This window comes from Myiozetetes cayanensis, unplaced genomic scaffold (assembly GCF_022539395.1).
Source record: "Myiozetetes cayanensis isolate MyiCay16 unplaced genomic scaffold, myiCay2020 scf501, whole genome shotgun sequence".
In the NCBI taxonomy this organism is placed as follows: Eukaryota; Metazoa; Chordata; class Aves; order Passeriformes; family Tyrannidae; genus Myiozetetes; species Myiozetetes cayanensis.
Genome location: NW_026087745.1, coordinates 16,813 through 33,118, shown reverse-complemented (window position 1 = coordinate 33,118; position 16,306 = coordinate 16,813). Strand labels below are relative to the sequence as shown.

General features: G+C 59.8%; 1 protein-coding gene across 1 annotated transcript in view; it reads right to left on the bottom strand.

Moving 5' to 3' along the window:
- Positions 1-1,726: 1,726 nt before the first annotated feature.
- The window catches only part of LOC126649856 (spectrin beta chain, non-erythrocytic 4-like), a gene marked incomplete at its 3' end in the record, with an annotated part of 29,164 nt that continues 14,584 nt past the window's right edge, over positions 1,727-16,306 (bottom strand). Inside the window, 7 exon segments of the mRNA XM_050334210.1 lie at positions 1,727-1,802; positions 1,804-1,868; positions 5,132-5,222; positions 7,768-7,970; positions 9,727-10,504; positions 11,571-11,708; positions 13,700-14,573. Coding sequence (XP_050190167.1) covers positions 1,727-1,802; positions 1,804-1,868; positions 5,132-5,222; positions 7,768-7,970; positions 9,727-10,504; positions 11,571-11,708; positions 13,700-14,573 — 2,225 coding nt within the window.

The following is a 16,306-nucleotide window of genomic DNA, read 5'->3' as shown; positions in this document are numbered from 1 at the left end:
ACACGGGAATAGCATGGGGGGAGGGGGTTCACAGAGGAGATGCAGGGGGTCTCAGGAGGATTTGAGAGGGGGACACAAACACACGGGAATAGCACGGGGGTCAGCAGAGAAGATGCAGGGGGTCTCAGGAGGATTTGGGGGATGATGGGGGGTCCCAGGAGGATTTGGGGGATGGTGGGGAGTCTCAGGAGGATTTGGGGGGGACACAAACACATGGGAATAACGGGTGGGGGAGGAGATGTGGGAGGGGGGTCAGAGAAGATGCAGGGGGTCTCAGGAGGATTTGGGTGGGGACACAAAACACAGGAATAGCGTGGGGGGATCACAGAGAAGATGGGGGTCTTCAGGAGGATTTGGGGGACACACACACAGGAATAGCATGGGGGAGGGGGTCACAGAGGAGATGCGGGGGTCTCAGGAAGGATTTGGGGGGACACACACAGGAATAGCATGGGGGAGGGGGTCACAGAGAAGATGTGGGGGTCTCAGGAGGATTTGGGGGACACAAACCCACGGGAATAGCGGGGGGAGGAGCAAATGTGGGGAGGGGGTCAGAGAAGATGTGGGGGTGTTCAGGAGGATTTGAGGGGGACACAAACACATGGGAATAGCACGGGGGGGTCACAGAGGAGATGTAGGGGGTCTCAGGAGGATTTGAGGGGGGACACAAACATGGGAATAGCACGGGGGGTCACAGAGAAGATGTGGGGGTCTCAGGAGGATTTGGGGGACACAAACATGGGAATAGCGACTGGGGGTCTACAGAGGAGATGTGGGGGTCTCAGGAGGATTTGAGGGGGGACACAAACACACGGGAATAGCGTGGGGAGCAGATGTGGGGGGGTCAGAGGAGATGCGAGGGGTCTCAGGAGGATTTGGGGAGGGGGTTGAGACAGGAATAGCGTGGGGTGGGGCTGGGGCACAGAAGAGATGATGAGGGGGTCCCAGGAGGATTTGGGGGACACACGGGAACACCGTGGGGTGGGGGGAGCGTGCAGGGGTCCCGGTGGGGGGAGGGGGTTTGACACAGGAATAGCGTGGGGGTCCTGGGGTCCTCAGGAGGATTTGGGGGGTTGACACAGGAATATTTGGAGGGGCACAGAGGAGATGCGGGGGGTCCCAGGAGGATGCGGGGGTGGAGGGGGACACAAACACGGGAATAGCGGGGGGGAGGGGGATGTGGGGGTCCTGGGCGGATTTTGGGGTGGGACACCCACGGGAACAGCGTGGGGTCCTGGGGGTCTCAGGAGGATTTGGGGGAGGTGACACAGGAATAGCGTGGGGGCCCTGGGGTCTCAGGAGGATTTGGGGGTTGACACAGGAATTGCAGGAGGGCACAGAGAAGATGCGGGGGGGTTTGCACAGGAATGGGGGGCCATGGGGGGTCTCTAGGGGGCACCCTCCGGCACTCGGGGGAGGGGGAGGGGGGACACGCGAGATAAAATTTTGGTGGGAGGGGGCGCCTCAGCGCTGAAGCCCCAAATGGCTCTTGGAGGGGGAGGGAAGGACGGGGGGAGGGGAAGGCGGGGGCTGCAGCAAAGCGCAGATTGTTGGGAGGGGGGGAGAGAGAGGAGAGAACCTGAACCCACAACAAACCCCCTCCCCCAGCATTCCCGTGCGCGGAAAGTCGACCCCAAAATCACCCAAAACTGCCCAAATTTCCCCAAAATCACCCATAAATAACCCAAAAATAGCCCAAAAATAGCCCAAATTCCCCCCGCGGCACCTTCTCGATCCTCTGGAGCCATTGACGGTTCTGGGCCAGCTCGGCCAGGAACGCGGGGTGTTGGAGCCACGGCTTGGGGGCCCTGGCCGGGGTCTCGCGTGGGGTCCCCGCCATCAGCACCTTCGCGGATCCAGCCATCCAGCTGCGGGGGCAGGGGAGGGGCGCATCACAAAACCCCCTGCTCCAGGGCGCCCCTGAAAACGGACCCCGAAAATGGGGGAATAAAATGGGGGTGGGTTTGGGTGGGGGGGGGGAATGGGAGAGAGGAGGTTTGAGGGGGGGAGGGGGAGGATGGAGCGGATGATGCAGCAGATCCCGCCGGAGGAGCCGCGAGGAGGGAGGGAAAAAAGAAATAAGAAAAAAAAAAAAAAAAGGGGAGAGGGAAAAAAAATAAAAAAAGGGGAAAAGGGAAAAAAAAAAAGGGAAAAAAGGGAAAAAAAGGGGAAAAAAGGGAAAAGGGAAAAAAGGGGAAAAAGGGGAAAAAAGGGGAAAATAGGAAAAAAGGGGAAAAATAACAAGAAAAAAGGAAAAGAGAGAATATAAATTGGGAAAAAAAGGGAAAAAAGGGGAAAAAATAACAAGAAAAAAGGAAAAAAGGGAATATCAATTGGGAAAAAAAGGGGTAAAAAGGGGAAAAAAGGGGGAAAAGGGGAAAAAAGGAGAAAAAATAACACGAGGAAAAAAAAGGGAAAGAAGGGAAAAAAAGGGGAAAAAGGGGAAAAAAGGAGAAAAAATAACACGAGGAAAAAATAAGGAGAAAAAAAGGGAAAAAATGGAAAAAAAAGGGGGGAAAGGGACGGGAAAAAAAAAGAAAAAAAAGGGAAAAAAGGGGAAAAAAAGGAGAAAAAATAACACGAGGAAAAAAAACAGGGAAAGAAGGGGGAAAAAAAGGGGAAAAATAACACGAGGAAAAAAACAAGGAGAAAAAAAAAGGGAAAAGGAAAGGGAAAGGGACAGGGAAAAAAGGGGAAAAAGGGAAAAAGGGAGGAAAAGGAGAAAAATAATGAGGAAAAAAAGGGAAAGAAGGAGGAAAAAAAGAAGGGGAAAAATAACACGAGGAAAAAAACAAGGAGAAAAAAAAGGGGAAAGGAAATAAAGGGGGAAAGGGACGGGGAAAAAAAAAAGGGAAAAAAAGGGAGATGAAAAAGTAAAAAAAAAACAGAGTAAAAAAAAAAAAGGGAAAAAATAGGGGGAAAAAAAAAGGGAAAGAAAAAAAGCCAAAAGAAAACACAGTAAAAAAAAACCCAAAACGAATAAATAAACAAAATAAAAAAAATAAAAATAAAGGAAAAAAAACGGGGAAAAAAAGGGGGGGAAAAAAGGGGGAAAAAACAAAGGGGGAAAGAAAAAGGGGAAAAAAAGGGAGGGGAAAAAAAGTGCCAAAAAAACCACAGGAAAAAGAAAACAAATGAAAAAATAAATAAACTAATAAATAAATAAATAAAAATAATAAAAAGCAACAAAACACAACAAAGAAACAAACAAGCAAAATACCTTCCAAAAAAGGGGAAAAATCAAAAGGTAAAAAAAGGTAAAAAAACTTCCCCAAAACCCAAAAACGAAAAAGAGGAAAACCCTCAGGAAACCCCCCAAAAAAAAAAAATTAAAGGAAAAAGCGGGAAAACCAAGCGATTTTGGGAATGGGAACCAAAAAAATTGAAAATTGGGTCGGGAAAAAAACAACCCGGGGTGGGGGGAGGGGAAAAAAAAAAACCCACGGGGAACCCCCCCCGAGGTGGGGATAATTTGGGGGTTCCAAGGTTGAGGATGATCTGGGGGTCCAGGGGGTCTCCAGGGATGATCTGGGGGTCTCTGAGGTTGGGGGTGGTCTGAGGGGGTCCAGGGGGTCTCAGATATTTGGGATGATCTGGGTTGTCCATGGGGGCTCCCAAGGTTGGGGGCTCCAGGGGGTCTCAGGGATACTTTGGGGTCTCCAACATTGGAGAGGTGATTTGGAGGGACCCAGGGGTTCTCAGATGTTGGGGGTGGTCTGGGGGCCCAGGGGGTCTCCAGGGATAATTTGGGGGTCTCTAAGGTTGGGGGTGGTCTGGGGGTCCATGGGGGCCTCCAGGGATAATTTGGGGGTCTCTGAGGTGGGAGGGTTCAGGGGGTCCTCAGATATTGGGGTGATCTAGGGGGGTCCATAGGGGTCTCCAGGGATAATTTGAGGTCTCAGATGTTTGGGATGATCCGGGGGTCTCCAGGGATAATTTGGGGTCTCAGATATTGGGGGTGATCTGGGGGTCCAGGGGGTCTCCAGGGATAATTTGGGGTCTCTAGATGTTGGGGGTGGATCTGGGGGCCCAGGGGGTCTCCAGGGATAAATTTGGGGGTCTCTGAGGTGGGGGTGATCTGGGGGTCCATGGGGTCTCAGATGTTGGGGATGATCCAGAGGGCCCAGGGGTCTCCAGGATAATTTGGGGGTCTCTGAGGTTGGGGGTGATCCGGGGGGTCTCCAGGGATAATTTGGGGTCTCTGAGGTTGGGGAGTGATCCGGGGGTCCCAGGGATAATTTGGGGGTCTCAGATGTTTGGGATGATCCGGGGGTTCAGGGGGTCTCCAGGGATAATTTGGGGGTCTCAGATGTTGGGGATGATCCAGGGGGGCCCAGGGGTCTCCAGGGATAATTGGGGGTCTCAGATGTTGGGGGTGATCTGGGGGTCCATGGGGGTCTCTAGGGATTATTTGGGGTCTCAGATGCTGAGGGATGATCCAGGGGGCCCAGGGGGTCTCAGATGTTTGGGATGATCCAGGGGGTCTCAGATGTTTGGGATGATCTGGGGGCTCAGGGGGTCTCCAGGGATGATCTGGGGTCTCCAAGGTTGGGGGTGGCCTGGGGTCCATGGGGTCTCCAAGGTTGGGGGTGGTCTGGGGGTCCATGGGGGTCTCCAGGGATAATTTGGGGGTCTCAGATGTTTGGGATGATCCAGGGGGTTCAGGGGGTCTCTGAGGTTGGGGCTGGTCTGGGGGTCCATGGGGGTCTCCAGGGATAATTTGGGGGTCTCAGATGTTGGGGGTGGTCCGGGGGCCCAGGGGGTCTCCAGGGATAATTTGGGGTCTCTGAGGTTGGGGTTGGTCTGGGGGCCTCAGGGGGTCTCCAGGGATAATTTGGGGGTCTCAGATGTTTGGGATGATCCGGGGGGGCCCAGGGGGGTCTCAGATGTTTGGGATGATCCAGGGGGGTCTCAGATGTTTGGGATGATCTGGGGGTCCATGGGGGTCTCCAGGGATAATTTGGGGGTCTCAGATGTTGGGGATGATCCGGGGGTCCAGGGGGGGTCTCCAGGGATAATTTGGGGGTCTCAGATGTTGGGGATGATCCGGGGGTCTATGGGGGTCTCCAGGATAATTTGGGGGTCTCTGAGGTGGGAGGGTCCAGGGTGGGGGTTGGGGGTCTGGTCTGACCTCTTGGCACTCCTGGAGGAACTTGTGGAGCTCGAGGTGGTCCTGGAGCTTCCGCGTCCACTCCTGGGCCAGCTCCTGGTTCTGTTGGCTCCTGGGAGTCCAGCCCAGCACCCCAATTAACCCCTAATTAAGCCCTGATTAACCCCTAATTAACCCCTAATGAAGTGGATCCCAAGGGGACAGCGAGGCCCGAGGGGCCCTCTGGGACCCTCCTGTGGAGCCCCTCTGTGGTCGCTCCTGGGGGGTCTGGGGCTGGGGAAGGGCCAGGGTGGTCCTGGGGGTCATGCGGGTGGTCCTGGTGGGTCCAGGGTGGTCCTGGGGGTCATGGGTGGTCCTGGTGGGTCCAGGGTGGTCCTGGGGGTCATGGGGGTCCTGGGTGGGGATGGTGGGTCCTGGGTGGGGATGGGGGTCCTGGGGGTCATGGGGTGGGGGTCCTGGGTGGTCATGGTGGGTCCTGGGTGGTCATGGGGGTCCTGGGTGGTCATGGTGGGTCCTGGGTGGTCATGGTGGGTCCTGGGGGTCCTGGGTGGTCATGGGGGTCCTGGGTGGTGGGTGGTCCAGGGGTCCTGGGTGGTCCTGGAGTCGGTGGGTCCTGGGTGGTCCTGGTGGGTCCTGGGTGGTCATGGGGGTCCTGGGTGGTCATGGTGGGTCCTGGGTGGGGATGGTGGGTCCTGGGTGGTCATGGTGGGTCCTGGGGGTCCTGGGTGGTCCTGAGTGGTCCTGAGTGGGGATGGTGGGTCCTGGGTGGTCCTGGTGGGTCCTGGTGGGGTCCTGGGTCATGGTGGGTCCTGGGTGATGGTGGGTCTTAGGTGGTCCTGGGTGGGGATGGTGGGTCCTGGGGGTCCTGGGTGGTCCTGGGGGTCATGGTGGGTCCTGGGTGGGGCGATGGTGGGTCTTGGTGGGGATGGTGGGTCCTGGGTGGGGATGGTGGGTCCTGGGGGTCCTGGGTGGTCCTGGGGTCCTGAGGGGACTGGGTGGTCCTGGGTGGTCATGGTGGGTCCAGGGTGGGATGGTGGGTCCTGGGTGGTCCTCGGTGGGTCCTGGGTGGTCCTGGTGGGTCCTGGGGTCCTGGGTGGTCATGGTGGGTCCTGGGTGGTCCTGGGGGGTCAGGTGGGTCCTGGGTGGTCATGGTGGGTCATGGTGGGTCCTGGGTGGTCCATGGGTGGTCCTGGGTGCAGGATGGTGGGTCCTGGGTGGTCATGGTGGGTCATGGTGGGTCCTGGGTGGTCATGGGTGGGTCCTGGGTGGTCCTAGGTGGGTCCTGGGTGGTCCGGGTGGTGGGTCCTGGGTGGTCATGGTAGGTGGTCCTAGGGTGGTCCTGGGGGTCCCTGGGGTATCGGTGGGTCCTGGGTGGGGATGGTGGGTCTCGTGCGTGGTCCTGGGTGGTCTCGGGTGGGTCCTGGGTGGGGATGGTGGGTCCTGGGTGGTGCTGGTGGGTCCTGAGTGGGGCCTGGTGGGTCCCAGGGTCCGGGGATGGTGGGTCTGGGTGGTCCTGGTGGGTCTTGGGTGGTCCTGGATGGTCCTGGGTGTCCCAGGTGGTCCCGGGTGGGGTGGGTGGTCATGGGTGGTCATGGGTGGTCCTGGGTGGTCCCGGGTGGTCCCAGGCAGTCCTAGTTGGTCCTGGGTGGTCCCAGGTGGTCCTGGGTGGTCCCAGGGTGCGGGTGGTGGTCCTAGGTGGTCTCGGTTGGGTGTCCTGGGGGTCTGGGTGGTCCTGGGTGGTCCCAGTGGGTCCCAGTTGGTCCCAGGGTCTGGGTGGTCCTGGGTGGTCCTGGTGGGTCCTGGGTGGTCCCAGGTGGTCCCAGGTGGTCCTGGTGGGGTGGGTGGTCATGGGTGGTCCTGGGTGGTCCCAGGTGGTCCTGGTTGGTCCCAGGGTGGGGTGGGTGGTCCTGGGTGGTCCTGGGTGGTCCCAGGTGGGTCCCAGGTGGTCCAAGTGGTCCCAGGGTCGGTGGGTGGTCCTGGGTGGTCTGCGGTGGTCCTGGGTGGTCCCAGGTGGTCCCAGGTGGTCCCAGGGTCTGGGGTGGGTGGTCCTGGGTGGTCCTGGGTGGTCCCAGGTGTGGTCCCAGGTGGTCCTGGGGTGGTCCCAGGTGGTGGTGGGTGGTCCTGGGTGGTCCTGGGTGGTCCTGGGTGGTCCCAGGTGGGTCCTGGGTGGTCCCAGGGTCTGGGGTAGGTGGTCCCAGGGTGTCTGGTGGGTGGTCCCGGGTGGTCCCAGGTGGTCCTGGTTGGTCCCAGGGTGGGGTGGGTGGTCCTGGGTGGTCATGGGTGGTCCTGGGTGGTCCCAGGTGGTCCCGGGTGGTCCCAGGGTGGGGTGGGTGGTATTGGGTGGTCATGGGTGGTCCTGGGTGGTCCCAGGTGGTCCCAGTTGGCCCCTAGTGTGGTGGTTGGTCCTGGGTGGTCCCAGTGTGGGGTGGGTGGTCCTGGGTGGTGCTGGGTGGTCCCAGTTGCCCCCTGGTGTGGTGGTTGGTCATGGGTGGTCATGGGTGGTCCCAGGTGGTCCCAGTCGGTCCCTGGTGGGGTGGGTGGTCCTGGGTGGTCCCAGGCGGTCCCAGGTGGTCCCAGGGTGGGGTGGTTGGTCCTGGGTGGTCCCAGGCAGCCCCAGTTGCCCCCTGGTGTGGTGGTTGGTGGGTGACCCCCCGTACTTTTGGCGCAGCTCCCGCACGGCCTCGGCCACGCGGTCGCTGTGGAGGTTCTGCTGCCTCTGGAGGCTCTCCCCGGCCTGCAGGACCTGCTGGACCTTCTGCAGGTTCAGCTCCAGGGTGGTGGTGAAGTCCCTGTGCTCCTTGAGGGCCTTGGTCACCCCCTCCAGGGTGTCGGGCAGCTCGGCCTGGGCCAGGGTGGCCTCCTGGGGGACAGGGGAGGGTCACCCACGGGGTCCTTCTTCTCTCCTGGCCACCCCAAACCCACAGCGGGGCCACCAGGGGCCAAAGTCATCAACCAGGAGCTTCTCCCACCCAAATCCATCACCCAGGAGCTTCTCCCACCCAAATCTCATCAACCTTGCACCAAATCATCTTAGAGCTCCCACCCAAATCCATCACCCAAAACCATCTCCCACCCAAATCCATCACCCAAGATCTTATCCCACCCATCTCCATCAACCAGGAGTTCTCCCACCCATTCCCATCACCCAAACCCTTCTCCCACCCATTCCCATCACCCAAACCCTTCTCCCACCCAAATCCATCACCCAAAACCTTCTCCCACCCATTCCCATCACCTAAAATCTTCTCCCATCCCAAATCCATCATCCCAAAATCTTCTCCCACGTAAATCCATCACCAAAAACCTTCTGCCATCCAAATCCATCACTCAGGAGCTTCTCCCACCCAAGTCCATCATCCAAAACCTTCTCCAGTTCATTCCCATCATCCAAAACCTTCTCCCACCCAAATCCATCACCCAAGACCTTCTCCCACCCAAATCCATCATCCAAAACCTTCTCCCACCCAAATCCATCACCCAAGACCTTCTCCCACCCAATCCATCACCCAAAACCTTCTCCCACCCAAATCCATCATCCAAGACCTTCTCCCACCCAAATCCATCACCCAAGACCTTCTCCCACCCATTCCCATCACCCAAGATCTTCTCCCACCCATCCCCACCAACCAAGACCTTCTCCCACCCAAATGCATCACCCAAGATCTTCTCCCATCCATCTCCATCACCCAAGACCTTCTCCAACTCGTTCCCATCACCCAAGACCTTCTGCCACCCAAATCCATCACCCAGGAGCTTCTCCCACCCATTCCCATCCCCCCAAACCTTCTCCAAATCATTCCCATCCCCCAAAACCTTCTCCCACCCATTCCCATCATCCAAAACCTTCTCCCACCCATTCCCATCATCCAAAACCTTCTCCCACCCAAATCCATCACCCAAGACCTTCCCCTATCCATCTCCATCAACCAGGAGTTCTCCCACCCGTTCCCATCCCCCCAAACCCTTCTCCAACTCGTTCCCATCATCCAAAACCTTCTCCCACCCATCATCTCCACCAACCAAAACCTTCTCCCACTCCATTCCCATCCCCCCAAACCTCCAATTCATTCCCATCCCCCAAGATCTTCTCCCACCCATTCCCATCCCCCAAAATCTTTTCCCACCCATTCCCATCCCCCCAAACCCTTCTCCAACTCGTTCCCATCATCCAAAACCTTCTCCCACCCATTCCCATCACCCCAGACCTTCTGTAACTCGTTCCCATCATCCAAAATCTTCTCCCACCCAAATCCATCACCCAAAACCTTCTCCCACCCATCTAAACCACCCATCCATCCCTATCATCACCCAATACCTTCTCCCACCCATCATCTCCACCAACCAAACCCTTCTCCCACCCATTCCCATCACCCAAAACCTTCTCCCACCCAAATCCATCACCCAAAACCTTCTCCCACCCAAATCCATCATCCAAAACCTTCTCCCACCCATTCCCATCACCCAAACCCTTCTCCAACTCGCTCCCATCACCCCAGACCTTCCCCCACCCATCATCTCCACCAACCAAACCCTTCTCCCACCCATTCCCATCCCCCAAACCCTTCTCCCACTCCCTCCCATCCCCCCAAACCTCCCCCAAGCCCCTGCTCCCCCACCTGCTTGCCGAGGGTGCCCTGGCACCGCCGCACGTCCCTGAGGAAGAGCTGGTAGACGTGGCACTGCGCCAGCACCTCCCTCCTGTCCTCCCAGCTCTGCAGCAGCCGCGCCCAGCCGGCCTCCAGCTGCTGCAGCCACTGCTGCAGGGACAGCTGGGGCCCCTCCAGGTCCTGCAGGGCCAGCAGCTCGCTGGCCGCCTGGATGCGGGCGTAATCCTCCTCCCGGGCGTCGATCTCCTCCTTGAGCGCCACGTGCAGCTCCAGCAGCCGCTCGGCCTCGCCCGGCGTGCCCGGCAGGTCCCTCCGCGCCGCCGCCTCCCTGCCCTTCACCAGCCAGGCCAGGAAAGCGTCCAGGTCGTGGATGAAGCGCTGCAGCCTCCCGGCCACGGCCAGGGCGTCCTCGCAGGCGCGCAGGGCGCGCTCCAGCCCGGCCCACTCGCGGCCGACGTCGCCGAAGGGCAGCAGCACCTGCAGCGCCCGCGCGGGGTGGGCGGCGGCCAAAGCCTCGCCCCGGCGCCGCAGCTCGGCCAGGCGCGGCTCCAGCACCGCCAGGGCGGCCTCCACGCTGGCCAAGCGGCGCCGAAGGGCGGCCGCCCCCGCCGCGCCGTCCTTGGAGCCGCAGCCGCCGTCTCCTCCCGCGCGGGCGGCCTCGATGGCCCGGCGCTTGTCCCGCACCTGAGCCTGCAGCTCGGAACACTCCAGCAAAAAGTTCTGGATCTTCTGCACCGACGCCAGCTGGGATTTCTTGGATTCTACCAGTTCCACCACTTCGTTCCAGCTGGGGGGGGAAAGGGGGGGGAGGGGGGAGGAAAAAGGGACGAGATCACCAGGAGATCATCTGATCACCAGGAGATCACCAGGAGATCATCAGATCACCAGCAGATCACCCAGGGATCATCTGATCACCAAGAGATCACCAGGAGATCATCAGATCACCAGCAGATCACCCAGGGATCATCAGGAGATGATCAGATCACTGGAAGATCACCCAGAGATCACTGGGAGATGACCAGGAGATCACCAGGGGATCACCAGATCACCAGGAGATGACCAGGAGATCATCAGATCACCAGATCATCCAGAGATCACCCAGGGATCATCAGGAGATCATCAGATCACCGGGAGATCACCCAGAGATCACCCAGGGATCATCAGGAGATGATAAGATCACTGGAAGATCACCCAGAGATCACTGGGAGATGACCAGGAGATCACCAGGACATCACTGGGAGATCACCCAGAGATCACCAGGAGATCACCAGGAGATGACCAGGGGATCACCAGATCACCAGGAGATGACCAGGAGATCACCAGGACATCACTGGGAGATCACCCAGAGATCACCAGGAGATCATCAGATCACCAGATCACCCAGGATCACCAGGAGATCATCAGATCACCAGGAGATCACCAGGAGATCATCAGATCACTAGGAGATCACCCAGGGTTCATCAGGAGATCATCAGATCACCAGGAGATCACCAGGAGACCACCCAGAGATCACCAAGCTATCCCCAGGAGATCACCCAGAGATCATCAGGAGACAACCAGGAGATGACCAGGAGATCATCAGATCACCAGGAGATCACCAGGAGATCATCAGGAGATCACAGTCTGGTTACCCCCACCCAGGAGACCCCAAGAAGGTCAAAGTCCACCTTAGGACCACCAGGATGGGCTTGGAGAGGTGGATCCCACAGGGACACCCCTTGGGGGGTCTCCAAACCCCACCTTGGGGGTCTCCAAACCACCCTTGGGGGGTCTCCAAGCTGTTGTGTCCCCCCCACCCCCCAAGGAGCCCCCCAGCAGGTGGGTGCCCCCTGTCCCCCCCCCCAGGCAGGTACCGGCTGTTGAGGTGGTCCTGGCACGCCTGGACCTCCTCGGAGCTGGGGTGGCCCCCGTCCACCAACTGCTGCACCACCTGGTTGACGTCCAGGATGCGGCCCATGACGCTGTTCATCTCCTGGTCCAGGCTCTCGAACCTGGGGGGGACATGGGGAGGACCACCGGGGGTGAGGGGACCAGCAGAGGGTGAAGGACCACCGGGGGTGAGGGACCACCAGGGGTGAGGGGACCACCAGAGGGTGAAGGACCACCGGGGGTGAGGGGACCACCAGGGGGTGAGGGGACCACCGGGGGTGAGGGACCACCAGGGGTGAGGGGACCACCAGGGGTGAGGGGACCAGCAGGGGATGAGGGACCACCGGGGGTGAAGGGACCAGCAGGAGATCGGGGACCACCGGGGGTGAAGGGATCAGCAGGAGATCGGGGACCACCAGGGGTGAGGGCACCAGCAGGAGATCAGAGACCACCGGGGGTGAGGGGACCACCAGGAGATCGGGGACCACTGGGGGTGAGGGGACCACCAGGCGGTGAGGGACCACCGGGGGTGAGGGGACCAGCAGGGGGTGAGGGGACCACCAGAAGTTCAGGGACCACCAGGGGTGAGGGACCAGCAGGAGATCGGGGACCACTGGGGGTGAGGGACCACTGGGAGATCAGGGACCACCGGGGGTGAGGGGACCAGCAGGAGATCGGGGACCACCAGGGGTGAGGGGACCACCAGGGGTGAGGGACCACTGGGAGATGAAGGAAAAGGGATGAAGGACCACCAGGGGATGAGGGACCACCAGGGGTGAGGGGACCAGGGGTGAGGGGACCACCAGGGGATGAGGGACCACCAGGGGTGAGGGACCAGCAGGAGATGAAGGAAAAGGGATGAAGGACCACCAGGGGGTGAAGGACCACCAGGGCATGAGGGGCCACCAGGAACCACCAGGAGATGAAGGAAAAGGGATGAAAGACCACCAGGGGATAAGGGACCACCAGGAGATGAGGGACCAGCAGGAGATGAGGGACCACAATGAGATGAGGGACCACCAGGGGGTGAGGGAGCACCAGGGGGTGAGGGACCAGCAAGGAACGAGAGATAACAAGGGATGAGGAACCATCAAGGGATAAAGGATCACCAAGGGATGAAGGAACCACGAGATGATGAGAGACCACCAAGGGATGAAGGACCACCAAGGGATGAGGGAACACCAAGGGATGAGGAGACACCAAGGGATGAGGGACCACCAGGGGGTGAGGGGTCAACAAGAGATGAGGGAACACCAAGGGATGAGGGGTCAACAAGAGATGAGGGAACACCACAAAGGGATGAGGGGCCACCAGGAGATAAAGAATCACCAGGGCATGAGGGATCACCAGGGGATGAGGAAACACCAAGGGATGAGGGACACCAGGGGATAAAGGACCATCAAAAGATGACGGAACACCAAGGGATGAGGAGACACCAAGGGATGAGGGAACACCAAGGGATGAGGGGACACCAAGGGCTGAGGAGACACCAAGGGATGATGGAACACCAAGTGATGAGGAACCTTCTAGGGATAAAGGGTCAACAAGGGATGAGGGAACACCAAGGGATGAGGGATCACCAAGGGCTGAAGGAACACCAAGGGCTGAGGGACCACCAGGGGATGAGGGCCCACCAAGGGATGAGGACTCACCAAGGGCTGAGGGAACACCAAGGGCTGAGGGACCACCAGGGGATGAGGGAACACCAAGGGATGAGGAGACACCAAGGGATGAGGGATCACCAAGGGCTGAGGGACCACCAGGGGATGAGGGAACACCAAGGGATGAGGGAACACCAAGGGCTGAGGGATCACCAAGGGCTGAGGAGACACCAGGGATGAGGGAACACCAAGGGATGAGGGAACACCAAGTGATGAGGAACCTTCTAGGGATAAAGGGTCAACAAGGGATGAGGAAACACCAAGGGATGAGGGATCACCAAGGGATGAGGGAACACCAAGGGATGAGGGAACACCAGGGGATGAGGGCCCACCAAGGGATGAGGGAACACCAAGGGATGAGGGCCCACCAAGGACTGAGGGCCCACCAAGACACAACGCACCCCCAAAACCTGAAGAACCCCCAAACCCCCCATTCCCCCCTCCCCACCCACCTGTGCTGCACCACCTCCACCTCGTCCAGCTCCTCGGGCACCTCCATCCCCCCCAGCCACTGCTCCTTCTCGTCCAGCCACGCCTCGCACGCGTCCACCTCCCCCAGCAGGCCGTAGACGGCCAGCGCGTCCTGCAGCCACTGCGTCCTCAGCACGGCCACCTCGGCCACCTCCCCGAAGAGCTGCTCCACCTCCACCACGCCGATCTGCGCCTGCACGCCCTGCCGGTGAGGCGGCGCCAGCTCCGCCAGCCGCCCCCGCAGCGCCAGCACCGCCTCCCGCTGCTTCTCCAGCTCCTCCAGCAGCGCCCGGTGCTGCCGCAGCAGCGCCCGGCTCGAGTGCTCGTCGTGGCCGAAGTCGTCGCTGGCGGCCACGCGGAAGGCCGAGCGCAGCCGCGCCGCCAGCTCGTCCGTCTCGGCCGAGAACCGAAAGAAGGCCGAGGCCTCCTCCAGGCGCCGCTGGTGGAGCCCGGTGAGCTCCTCCAGCTTCTTCCAGCGCAGGCAGACGGAGCGCAGCTTCTCGCGGACGCCCCCCGAGCCCCCCGGGGGCCGCCGGGCCAGCAGCTTCTCGCCCTGCTGGAGGCTCCGGTGGAGCAGCGCCCGCCGCTGGCCCAGCTCGCCCAGCGTGGCCTTGTGCTCGGCGGCCAGGGCGGCCACGCTGCTGAGGTCCCTGCCGCAGCTTTTGTGGGCCAGGATCTTCTCCTTGTCGCCCATCCAGGCCTCGGCCTCCTCCATCTCCTGGAAGAAGGTCCAGAGCTGGCGGGAATCCTCCAGCTCCTTGCGCCGCTTGGCCGCCAGCTGGGCCAGCTCCTCCAGGCAGGCGCGAACGTGGTGGACGCGGTTGCGGATGATCTGAGGGTCACAGGGTTGGTAACCTGGGGGGGAGGAGGGGGTCAGGTTGGATGGGGAGGTGGGTGGATGCAGTTATGGATGATCTGAGGGTCGCAGGGTTGGTAACCTGGGGGGGAAGGAGGGGGTCAGGTTGGATGGGTTGTGGATGATCTGAGGGTCACAGGGTTGGTAACCTGGGGGGGAAAAGGGGGTCAGGTTGGATGGGTTATGGATGATCTGAGGGTCGCAGGGTTGGTAACCTGGGGGGGAAGGGGTCAGGTTGGATGGGTTGTGGATGATCTGGGGGTCACAGGGTTGGTAACCTGGGGGGGAAGGGTCAGGTTGGATGGGTTGTGGATGATCTGGGGGTCGCAGGGTTGGTAACCTGGGGGAGAAGGGTCAGGTTGGATGGGTTGTGGATGATCTGAGGGTCACAGGGTTGGTAACCTGGGGGGAGGAGGGGAAGGGGGTCAGGTTGGATGGGTTGTGGATGATCTGAGGGTCGCAGGGTTGGTAACCTGGGGGGGAAGGGTCAGGTTGGATGGGTTGTGGATGATCTGAGGGTCACAGGGTTGGTAACCTGGGGAAAGGAGGGGGAGAAGGGGTCAGGTAGGATGGGTTGTGGATGATCTGAGGGTCACAGGGTTGGTAACCTGGGGGGAGGGGGAGAAGGGGTCAGGTTGGATGGGTTGTGGATGATCTGAGGGTCAGGTTGGATGGGTTGTGGATGATCTGAGGGTCAGGTTGGATGGGTTGCGGATGATCTGAGGGTCGCAGGGTTGGTAACCTGGGGGAACGAGGGGCAGTCAGGTTGGATGGGTTGCGGATGATCTGAGGGTCGCAGGGTTGGTAACCTGGGGGAAGGAGAGGGAGGGGAGAGGTGGTCAGGTTGGATGGGTTGTGGATGATCTGAGGGTCACAGGGTTGGTAACCTGGGGGGAAGGGGGGCAAGGAGGGGGTCAGATTGGATGGGTTGTGGATGATCTGGGTCAGGTTGGATGGGTTGTGGATGATCTGGGGGTCAGGTTGGATGGGTTGTGGATGATCTGGGTCAGGTTGGATGGGTTGTGGATGATCTGAGGGTCACAGGGTTGGTAACCTGGGAGGGAGAGGCAGTCAGGTTGGATGTGGTTGTGGATGATCTGAGGGTCAGGTTGGTAACCTGGAGGGAAGGGGGGTAGGGAGGTGGTGACCAGGTTAGATGTAAGGGCAGGCTGGATGGGCTGGATGAGGGTTGCAGGGTTGGTAACCTGGGGGGGAAGGGGTCAGGTTGAATGGGTTGTGGATGATCTGAGGGTCAGGTTGGATGGGGGGGTGGGTGGATGGGTTGTGGATGATCTGGGGGTCAGGTTGGATGGGGAGGTGGGTGGATGGGTTGTGGATGATCTGGGGGTCAGGTTGGATGGGGAGGTGGGTGGATGGGTTGTGGATGATCTGGGGTCAGGTTGGATGGGGAGGTGGGTGGATGGGTTGTGGATGATCTGGGGGTCACAGGGTTGGTAACCTGGGGGGGGACGAGGGGGTCAGGTTGGATGGGGAGGTGGGTGGATGGGTTGTGGATGATCTGGGGGTCAGGTTGGATGGGGAGGTGGGTGGACACAGTTATGGATGATCTGAGGGTCGCAGGGTTGGTAACCTGGGGGAAGGAGGGGGGAAGGGGGTCAGGTTGGATGGGGAGGTGGGTGGATGGGTTGTGGATGATCTGAGGGTCAGGTTGGATGGGGAGGTGGGTGGATGGGTTGTGGATGATCTGAGGGTCGCAGGGTTGGTAACCTGG